Consider the following 12,153-nt stretch of genomic DNA (forward strand, 5'->3'; position numbering starts at 1 on the left):
AAGAGGAAACACAAAAATCCCTGAAAGACTAACAGGAAAACACCACCAAAAAGGCAAAGTAATTGAACAAAACCATCCAGAATTTAAAAATGGAAATAGAAACAATAAAGAAAACACAAAGGGAGACAACCCTGGAGATAGAAAACTTAAGGAAGAGACCAGGAGTCATAGATACAAACATCACCAACAGAATACAAGAGATAGAAGAGAAACTCTCAGGGGCAGAAGATATCACAGAAAACAACCATCAAAGATGATGTAAAGTGCAAAAATTTTTAGCCCAAAACATCCAGGATATCCAGGACATATTGAGAAGATCAAACCTAAGGATAATAGGTACAGAAGAGAGTGAAGACTCACAACTTAAAGGGCCAGTAAATATCTTCAAGAAAATTATAGAAGAAAACTTCCTTAACCTAAAGAAAGAGATGCCCATAAGCATACAAGAAGCCTACAGAACTCCAAAATAGATTGGAGCAGAAGAGAAATTCCTCCCATCACATAATAGTTAAAACACCAAATGCACAAAACAAAGAAAGAATATTAAAAGCAGTAAGAGAAAAAGGTCAAGTGACATATAAAGACAGACATATCAGAATTACACCAGACTTCTCACTAGAGACTATGAAAGTCAGAAGATCCTGGGCAGATCTCATACAGACCCTAAGAGAACATAAATGCCAACACAGGCTACTATATTCAGCAAAAATCTCAATTAATATAGATGGAGAATCCAAGATATTTCATGACAAAACCAAATTTACACAATATCTTTCTCCAAATCCAGCTCAACAACGGATAATAGATGGAAAACTCCAACACAAGGAGAAAAACTATACTGTACAGAAAGCAAGAATAAAATCTTCCAGTGAAACCAAAAGTGAGACACAAACATAATTCCACCTCTGACAATGAAAATAACAGGAAGCGACAATCACTATTCCTTAATATCTCTCAACACCAATGGACTCAATTCCCCCATAAAAAGATATAGACTAACAGATGGGATATGTAATAAGGACCCAGCATTTTGCTGCATACAGGAAACACACCTTAGCAACAAACCCAGACACTAACTCAGAGTAAATGGCTGAAAAACAACTTTCCAAGCAAATTGCCTGAAGAAACAAGCTGGAGTTGCCATTCTAATATAAAAAAAAATCAACTTTCAGCCAAAAGTCAAAAAACATAAGGAAGGACACTTCATATTCATCAAAGGAAAAATATACCAAGATGAACTCTCAATCCTAAATATGCTCCAAATGCAAGCGCACCTACATTCTTAAAAGAAACCTTACTAAAGCTCAAATCACACATTGCACCTCACACAATAATAGTAGGAGATTTCAACACTCCACTCTCATCAATGGACATATCATGGAAACAGAAATTAAATAGAGACATAGTAAAACTTACAGAAGTTCTGAAACAAATGGATTTAACAGATATTTCAAGAACATTTCATCCTAAAACAGAAGGATATACCTTCTTCTCTGCATCTCATGGTACCTTCTCCAAAATTGACCATAAAATTGGTCACAAAACAGGCCTCAACAGGTATAGGAAGATAGAAATAATCCCATGCATCCTATCAAATCACCACGGCCTAAGGCTGGTCTTCAATAACAACAATAATGACAGAAAGCCCACATATACATAGAAGTTAATATCAGATCCTACTACAAAGTCTATATTCAATAAAACTTGAAATTCTAGAGGCAATGGAAGATTTTCTAGACAGATACTAGGTACCAAAGTTAAATCAGTAACAAATAAAACATCTAAACAACCCCATAACTGCTAAAGAAACAGAAGCAGTTATTAAAAGTGTCCCTACCAAAAAGAGCCCAGGTCCAGATGGGTTTAGTGCAGAATTCTATCAGACCTTCATAGAAGACCTCATACCAATACTGTCCAAACTATTCCACAAAACAGAAACAGACAGAGCACTACCAAATTCTTCTGTGAAGCCACAATTATACCTAAACCACACAAAGACCCAACAAAGAAAGAGAACTTCAGACTAATTTCCCTTATGAATTTTGACGCAAAAATACTCAAAAAATTCTTGCAAACCGAATCCAAGAACACATCAGAATGATCATCCATTATGATCAAGTAGGCTTCATCCCAGGGATGCAGGGATGGTTCAATATATGAAAATCCATCAACGTGATCCCCTATATAGACAAACTCAAAGATAAAAACCACATGATCATTCCATTGGATGCTGAGAAAACATTTGACAAAATTCAACGCGCCTTCATGATAAAAGTCCTGTAAAGATCAGGAATTCAATGCCCTTACCTAAACATAGTAAAAGCAATATCCAGCAAACCAGTAGCAAACATCAAACTAAATGTACAGAAACTTGAAGCAATCCCACTGAAATCGGGGACTACAGGAGACTGCCCAGTCTCCCTGTACTTATTCAATATAGTACTCCAAGTCCTAGCCAGACCAATCAGACAATGAAAGGAGGTCAAAGGGTTGCTAATTGGAAAGGAAGAAGCCAACATATCACTATTTGCAGATGATATGATAGTATACTTAAGTGACCCCAAAAGTTCCACCAGAGAACTACTAAACCTGATAAACAACTTCAGCAAAGTGGCTGGGAATAAAATTAACTCAAACAAATCAGTAACCTTCCTCTACTTCAAGGATAAAGAGGGAAATGACACCATTCACAATAGTCCCAATTAATATAAAATAGCTTGGTGCAACTTTAACCAAGCAAGTCAAAGATCTGCATGACAAGAATTTCAAGTTTCTGAAGAAAGAAATTGAAGAAAATTCATAAGACGAAAAGGTTTCCCATGCTCATGGATTGGTAGGATAAATATAGAAAAAAAATGGGTATTTTGCCAAAATCAATCTGCAGATTCAATGCAATCCCAAACAAATTCCAACTCAATTGTTCATCGAGATAGAATGAGCAATTTGTAAATTTATTTGAAATAACAAAAAACCTGGGATATGGAAAACTATACTCAACAATAAAAGAGTTTCTGGGGGAATAACCATCCATGACCTCAAGCAGAATTACAGAGCAATAGTGATAAAAACTTTATGGTATTGGTACAAAGACTGCCAGGTAGATCAGTGGAATAATATTGAAGACCCAGAAATGAACCTACACACCTATGGTCACTTGATCTTTGACAAAAGAGCTAAAATCATCCAATGGGAAAAAGATATCATTTTCAAAAAATGGTGTCGGTTCAACTGGAGGTTAGCATGTAGAAGAATGCAAATTGATCCATCCTTATCACCCTGAAAAAAGCTTAAGTGCAAGTGGATCTCAGATCTCTACATCAAACCAGATACACTCAAACTAATAGAAGAAAAAGTGGGGAAGAGCCTCGAACACATTGGCAGTGGGGAAAATTTCATGAACAGAACACCAATAGCTTATGCTCTAACATCAAGAATAGACAAATGGGACCTCATAAAACTGCAAAGCTTATGTAAGGCAAAGGACACTCTCATTAAGACAAAACAGCAATCAACATATTCAGAAAAGGTCTTTACCAATCCTACATGGGATAGAGTGCTAATATCCAAAATATACAAAGAACTCAAGAAGTTAAGCTTCAGAGAGACAAATAATCCTATTAAAAATGGGGTACAGAACTAAACAAAGAATTCTTAGCTGAGGAATATCACAGGACTGAGAAGCTCCTAAAGAAATATTCAACAGCCTAATCATCAGGGAAATGCAAATCAAAACAACCCTGAGATTCCACCTCACACTAGTCAGAATGGCTAAGGTAAAAACCTCAGGTGACAGCAGATGCTGGTGAGGATGTGCAGAAAGAGGAAGACTCCTGCATTGTTGGTGGGACTGCAAAGTGGTACAACCAGTTGGTAAATAGTCTGGAGGTTCCTCAGAAATTTGGACATTCTACTACCTGAGGACCCAGATATACCTCTCCTGGGCATATACCCAAAAGGTGTTCCAATATACAAGAAAGACATTTGCTCCACTATGTTCATAGCTACCTTATTTATAATAGCCAAAAGCTGGAAATAACCCAGATGCCCTTCAACAGAGGAATGGATTCAGAAAATGTGGTATATCTCTAAAATGGAGTACTACTCAGCTATCAAAAACTATGCCTTCATGAGATTCATAGGCAAATGTATGGAACTAGAACTATCATCCTGAGTGAGGTAACCCAATCAGAGAAAAACACACATGGTATGCACTTACTCATAAGTGGATATTAGCCCAAAAGCTCAAATTACCCAAGGTGCAATCCATGGACAACATGAAGCTCAAGAAGAAGGATGACCAAAGTGTGGATGCTTCACACCCTGTTAAAAGGGAGAACAAAAATATCCATAGGAGGGGATATGGTGGCAAGGTTTACAACAGAGTCTGAAGGAATGGCCATTCAGTGCCTACCCTTACATGGCCCATATATATACAGCCACCAAAGCTGATTAATGAAGCTAAGAAGTGCATTCTGACAGGAACTGGATATAGATCTCTCCTGAGAGACACAGCCAGAACATGTCAAATATAGGAGCAAATGCTAGCAGCAAACCACGGAACTGAGAACAGGATGCCCATTGGATGAATTAGAGAAAGGATTGAAAGAACTGAAGGGGCTTGCAACCCCATAAGAACAACAATGCCAACCATCCAAAGCTTCCAGGGACTATACCACCACCCAAAGACTATACATGGACTGACCCATGGCTCCAACTGCATATGTAGCACAGGATGGCCTTGCTGGGCACCTGTGGAAGGAGAAGCCCTTGGTCCTGCCAAGGTTGGATCCCCAGTGTAAGGGATTGTCAGAGGGAGTGTAACGGGGGGTGGATGTGGAGGGGAACATGCTATAGAAGAAGGGGAGGGTGAGAGGATAGGGGGCTTATGGACAGGAACCTGGGAAAGGGAATAACATTTGAAATGTAAAAAAAGAAAGAGCCAATAAAAAATTAAAAGGAAAACTAATAACTTAGTTATGTTTTTTAACTCCATCAACCTGTTGATAAATGTTTAGCTAGATAATGACTCCTAATGGATATTCATGTAAACATGCAGTGTTGTACACTTCTATTTCTATTGATTACAATTTGATTTTCGTGTGTGAACTTGTGATGAACTTTTTAACATGTGATTACGTATTCTGAAAGATGTGTAAGTGCTGAGGGCAAAGAGAAAGTGTTGGAACAAAACTGAGGAGAAGTTTTTAGACAGAACACTTTTTAGATTAGAAGGAGAATGGGAGAATGCATAGTGAACAATTTAGAAACTATAGGTAACATAAAATAAACCCTAAGAGGGCAATTTGCAGTATGCAGAGGGAAAGAGTGAAAAAGAAGAAGCTGCAGAGAGCAAAAGGACCATGGGACAGAACAGGTTTTTTCTTCATAACAAGGAAGGCTTAGTCTGATTAAAGGAACAAAGCTTTCTTCCTACAAACTTCGGTTTAATTCATTTAGCATTAAAAGGGTAGAAGCTTTTTCTGTCTCTATCCAATGAAGATTGGAGCTCATTTTTCATCCAGAATGTGTGAGTTCTTTCTGCATTGGTGCTTGGTCTTTGGCTCCAAATGTTTATGTAAGTATGAATGTATGTGTTTAAGTATGTAATTGTGAGAATGTATGCAAATTGACCCAACTGGTTTGAATATAAATGTATAAATATGCAAGAATGGATTTGTATATGAATTCATGTAAGTGTATGCATATTTGCTTATGTAAAGTTTTTCATTCTGCAAGTGTTATTCTCTTCTCCTGGTTCAATAGACGTTTATTGCTCCAAACTTCCCCCCAGCCTGAAAAGCAAGACGCATCTGGACAAAAGTGAAGAGGCTCTAGCAATTACTCCTTTACTTAATCTCCTGCCGTTTTACTATGAAGTACTAAGTGCCAGAGATAGCAGTTTCTGTTCTCAGAGGAACACAAAAGGCAGACCAGCTACAGCAGCAAGGTAACTTAGATAATTAAACATTTTGTTATTATAGAGCGACCCTAAATATCTTGTAAGACAAAGTCTTACCCTCCACTCACACACTTCCCCCTCCATTTCCTCAAAAAGACCCCACTGGGGTTGGCCCCCAAGCAATAGTGGACATGAAAAGCTTAGGTCCAGGAGATTGAGGCAAGCAGATCTCTGAGTTCAATGTCAGCTTGGGCCAAAGCAAGTTCCAGATCCAGGTGTTGTGGTACATACCTTTAATCTAGGCTACACTTTCTTCTGGCGGTCTACATAAGGGCTTTGAAAAAGGGAAGATTCACTCTTCCTTGGCTGCTTTCACTTACTTGCCAGTACATCTGTTGGATCTTATCTCTTCTAGATTCCAGCTTATCCAGCATACCAGGGGAAACAGCTAGCCTTGTGGACTGAGCAACTACTAGGTGCCCTGTCCTGCAGGGCAGTTGACCAGGGTCTGGTGTCTACTTAGGAGAGAATGGGGAACAAGGGACACAAAGAATGGATAGAAAGTCAAGAGCTCTGTTCAAGCTGACAATTTTTAACTTTTCTCAGGCAGAAGATATACTGGAGGGGTTAAGTAACCACAAATGAATAGGCCTGGCTCGATGACCAGAATGTTGGCTGTGTAAATTGGCCAGTGATGGGGAACAGTACTGTGGGTTGCTTAGTGACCTGACCACCAGTGCTAAGTGACCTGACAAGCAGATTTATTCTATTGAGTTTTTAGCAGAGCTGCAGGTACAGGTTTAGGTATGGCTGCTTTGATGTAACATAAAGCTATTGCTTTTGACCTAACATAAGGCTAAAATACAATTGCTTTTTAACATAAAGGCTGCTTCCAACATCTTGAGGCTGCTCCCAACAACTAGGTTATTGGACTTAGCATTCACAGCTGTCCATTGTTGGGTTAGTTTGACTACAGGCTACAAGTCATTACAATAAATTCCCTTAATAATAATCCATAAGATCTGTGATTATAGAGAATGCTAATATATATCCATAGCCTCATGGATAGAGACCCTTTCCCTAGTCTTTTCTAGCCTATATGCTCTAACTCCTCCCTGAGTCCATGTGGCAGGGAGAACCTGGGTACTCAGGTAAAGTCTTGTGGCTTTTGCATTCCTCTTTGAGAAGGTGTAAATAGTAAACAATTCCAGATGGGGAGATCTTTTGCAAGAGGATGCAGCTGAATGTCACAAGATGGCAGTTGCTTTGGCTCAGAGAGCAATCTTTCATGGCAAGTAATAAGTCATGAAGTCTCTCAAGAAAATACAGCATGAGAGATGAACCATTTCAGATGAGGAAGCCAAAATGGAGAGGACAAATAAAAAGGACAGAAACTAAAATAAGTAACTCCATTAGAGACTTAACTGCCGGGACCCTTCCAGCCTGGAGAAGGTAGTGGTAGGGTGCACAGAGTAGGACTCTGGCTGGCTTTAAAATCTCAGGGTCTCAAGATTTTCTAGGTCTCTAGTTGTACTGAAATGCTGAAAACTTCTAAAACGTCCTAAAATTTTCTTGCTCTTTTTGAGGGTAAAAGGCTGTGGTGGCTTAGGTGATTTACACCTGTAGCCTAATGACAGAAGATTAAGTAATGTGGTCTTTGTTCTATCTCAGCAGAAACTGCTGAGCTCTAACTTTCAGCCTGCTTAGTCAGCAGTCTCATGAAGAAAAAGGGACACTTAGAAAAGCTATTACATCGTTGATTACTATGTTATAAAAAGATTCCTATGAAAGCTATCTAAGGGGAAAAGCAGAAATATCCTAAGTGGGGAAAGGGAAATTTCTTCTAAGTGGTAAAAGGAAAAATATTACTCTCTAAACGGGGGAAGGCAAAAATTCTCTTCTTTTTCATCTCTTTGTCCTCAGTACTTATACATCTTTCAGAATACATTATCACACGTTACAAAGTTTCATCACACAAAAACCAAATCATAAATTGAAATAGAAGTTTACAACAGAGAATGTTTGCACACATATCCATCAGGAGTAATTATCTGGCTAAACATCCATCACCTGTTACAGGTTCACAGGTTCACTGAAGGTTTAAAACCATAGCTAAGTTATCAGTGAAGTTTTGTATAGATAAATCCAGTCAATATTTTACCTTGTGTCATAACACTTACAATAATTCATTAGTTCCTTTTTTATGACCTTTGGTTTTACAACCACTTAGGATGTACTCTGAGTAGGAGAAAGTCTTGTTACTAAGAACAACTGACTGGTGACACTTGGGAGACTGGTAGAGTTCTCATTGCAGTTTTAAGTATCTAAAAAGTAGCTAATAGCAGTCCCACTATAAAAGACCTTAATAACCATTGATATCATTTTAGAAAGTCTTATGGGGTTATCATTAAGACTTAAGAAGTCATCTATTTGTCTATATAGCATCACTACAAGAAGTGCATCTTCATGGATCTGCAGAGATTTGCTCCAAAGGGGTTTGCTATTACTTAGTGACTGTTATATATGTTTAATAATAACAGGAAAAGCATATTAAGAGCAGAAATCTTTCCTAAAATTGATTCCCTTGTGGCCTTGCCATATAAGGCCGAAACTGTCACAGATTATATAATAATCTGAAGCAGGCCATCTCGGGATGATCACCTGCTAGTTATTAGCCTGTCCCATTATGGTTCCTGACAACTAACGAAAGCTCATATATATACCCCTAGGGTTCAGTATTCCAACTCTTCATTCTATTTCCAAATATTGCAAGCAGATTTTAAGTCAGCAACAACTCAGTGGTGAAAAGATTGTTGATTACACGTAAGCAAGTCTTATGTATCAGAGGAGAAAACTGGTGGCTGCCACTTTCTCCCTATGGCCTTCACAGCCTCTTTGATGTCCTTATTCCTCAGTGTATAAATTACAGGATTCAGCATGGGTGTGACAACACTATACAGCACTGAGATCAATCTGTCTTTCTCTAGTGAGTAAGAAGATATGGGCCTCACATATGTGAAGATGGCACTGCCATAATAGAGAATAACAATGACCAGGTGGGAGGCACAGGTGGAAAAGGCTTTGTGCCTCCCCTGAGAGGAGCGGATCCTCAGGATGGTGGAGATGATGTAAAGGTAGGAAAGGATGATGCACAGGAAAGGAGTCCAACCTATGAGGATCCCAATGGACAGCAAAGCCAGTTCATTAAGGGCAGTATCACCACAAGACAAGATCAGCAAAGGAGGTATGTCACAGAAGAAATAATTGATCTGATTGTTACCACAGAAGGGCAGGTGGAAGGTCATAACTGTGTGCAGCACGGAGTTGAGAAACCCACCTGTCCAGCATGAGGCTGCTAACCAGCTGCACAGGGCCTTGTTCATAATAAATGAGTACCTTAAGGGCTTGCAGATGGCAATGTACCTGTCATATGCCATTGCTGCCAGGAGGAGACACTCTGAGCCAACGAAGAAAATGAAAGCAAAGAGCTGGGTCACACAACCTCCATAGGAGATGGTTTTCTTCTCTGACAGAAGATGCACCATCATCTGGGGGACATTAGTGGTAGTGTAGCAGATGTCAATAAAGGCGAGATTTCGTAGAAAATAATACATGGGTGTATGTAGGTGGGAATCAGCCATGGTCACCACAATGATAAAAACATTGCCTCCTAAAGTACATATGTAGGTCAGAAAGAAGATGGTGAAAAGTAAAAACTGCAATTCATTCAGGTGGGAGAACCCCAAGATGATGAATTCAGATGGAGCTGTTCGATTCTTTCCTTCCATGATGTCATCTGGTTTCTCTTTGTGGATTTGACAAACAGGTGCATTGATAACAGTCTGCAAAACAAGAAAGCAAGTGCTAGTATCAATAATGTCACCACCAACTACGTTGGCTACTAAACCACAAAAGAAGCACTTCTTTGAAAACACAACCCATACGTGCCACTCAAGATATATGTGCATGCTCCCAATGTTTCTCCCAGGAATCAAGTCCCTGTGGAATACACAATAGTACCATGTTGAACCGAAAAAAATCAAATGAGGACTCTTATCTTCTAAGGCTGCTCTTTTGATAATGGCTAGGTCAAGCTCTTTTCTTGGTGACATGCAGACATGTTACACTGTAGACAGAATAGTTGATTGTGGCTGATAGAATGCCAGGACTTCAGATCCTACTGTACAGCCATCTCTGTTCCTCTTCTCCATCATTGGAGACAAACATTTAATACACATCTTTCTTTTTCTTCTGTATTTGTTACAAAAACTACAAATGTAACCAGCCTAGATATCTATCAATAGATGACTGGAGTTTTTTTAATAATGTAGTGCATATCTGCAATGAATTAGTTAATGGTATTCCACGTAAATGCATTAGCTCTGATTTAGACATAAATCAAGAATGCTGGTCTGACAGTAGATAGAACAAATAGCTTCAGTCATTAAAAGTTTTATAAAGTAATTACGGGGCTGGAGAGATGGCTCAGCAAATATAGGACCTTGCAGAAAAGGCTGATGACTTGAGTTCAGTCCCCAGAGCCCTCTAGGTTGGAGTCAACTCTTTCAAGTTGTCCTCTGACTCCCACATGTGCATGCCACAAGCATACATGTTAATAAACAAATAATTGAATAAATAGTAAAACATATAGGTTATTTTTATCCCATTGTTATCCATATTTCTGATTCTACTGAACATCATTGTTTGCTGTTAGAAGTTATTTAAAAATTTAGCAAACTTTTCCTGTTTCCCATTCTTATTAATGAATAGCATTGTTTTGTTTACTTGGGGCCTAGTATATTTCAGTAGTGAGCATGCTATAGACTCCATGAGTTTGGGATCTTGTCACTTGTACCTTTATAAATTTTTCAAGGATTGAAGCCTGTTCTAGTTAGGTTTTTATTGCTGTGATAAACACCATAACAAAACAACTTAATGAGGAAAGAGCTTATTTTAGCTTATTTTATAGTTCATCACTGAGGGCAATCCAGAACTCTAGGCATGAATCTGGAGATAGGAAATGAAGTAGAAGTCACAAAGAATTGTTTCTTACTAGCTTCCTCCACAGGATTTGTTCACCTTGCTTTCTTTTACAACAGAACCTACCCAGAGGTGGCACCACCTACAGTGAGCTGGGCCTTACCACAACAGTCAGTGAGCAAACAAAATATTCTATGGACTTTCCCACAATCTGGTGGGAATATTTTCCAAATTAAGGTTTCCTCTTTACCTTTTCCCAAATGATTCTAACTTGTGTCAAGCTGGTAGTTTCGGCCAGTTTTTAAGCAAGACAATACTAATCAGGGACATTCAAGAGCCATTGGCTGACTCAAGATTCCCTTTCTGATAAACCATCAAAAGTGCTATAGGGATTTTTCTGATCATTTTGAAGAATTTTTACATAATATCTCAGTTATTCTTATTTGTTTGTTTTGTTTGTTTTGTTTTGCTTTTGAGACAAGGTCTTACCCTGAAGCCCTGTCTGGCCTCACTACTTGCTCTGGAGACCAGGCTGACTTTGCATTCACAGAGATTTGCTTGCCTATGGCTCCCAAGTTCTGGAATTAAAGGCATGTACCACACCTGGCTTCAGCTCCACATTATACAAATCCAGTGGGATGCACAGCATGATCTTTCCCTATTCTATAGTGAGTCACAATCTCAGCAAGATCAATCTGTCAGAAGTTAACACAGGACAAAAAGATAACTTCCTTCTCCCAAGATAATGTACATACCATTGGTGGCTGAAGTTGTAATTTGTTTTACCTAGTAACAGCAGAATGCTGTTTAAAAAACATTTTTCTTGTTTCTAAGGCAATTAAAGAGCATGCAATTGGATACTTTATCCATACCATCACAAATGTTTATAGTTTGTTCCTGTAACTATTAATGTGCTCTGCCCACCCTCACAAAATCAATAATTAAACCTAATCATTACCAAAGATTTAATCTTCTACTTGAACACTTACTTTTAAAAAATTAAATGCTAGTGTGTTTTTGCATTTCTTAACCTAGCTGAACATTATTTCAAAATTTTATGTTTGTGCTACTAAAAGATTCTATTCCAGAGCCTGGGCTAAGTCAATTAGTTAAAATATTTTAATTACAAGAATTATTACATAGCAATTTAATTAATAAATTACACCGTGTGTGTGATATTTATTACACAAATTTTAAAAAATTTGAGAAAAATAAAATAGATTACCTTTTAATGTCATTTAAATGAAAATATTGTACATTTACTCAAGCTATGT

General features: G+C 38.3%; 1 protein-coding gene across 1 annotated transcript; it reads right to left on the reverse strand.

The window, feature by feature from the left end:
* Window positions 1–8,733: 8,733 nt before the first annotated feature.
* LOC116887689 (olfactory receptor 5V1-like) lies at window positions 8,734–9,687 on the reverse strand. The gene has a single exon (XM_032889283.1). It carries the CDS (start codon window positions 9,685–9,687, stop codon window positions 8,734–8,736), a length of 954 nt encoding a protein of 317 aa, XP_032745174.1.
* Window positions 9,688–12,153: the final 2,466 nt, after the last annotated feature.

Source organism: Rattus rattus, chromosome 18, assembly GCF_011064425.1.
Source record: "Rattus rattus isolate New Zealand chromosome 18, Rrattus_CSIRO_v1, whole genome shotgun sequence".
Classification (NCBI taxonomy): Eukaryota; Metazoa; Chordata; class Mammalia; order Rodentia; family Muridae; genus Rattus; species Rattus rattus.

Coding starts and splice junctions, on each gene's coding strand:
- LOC116887689 (XM_032889283.1), bottom strand. CDS start 9,687: ATGGAAGGAAAGAATCGAACAGCTCCATCTGAATTCATCATCTTGGGG.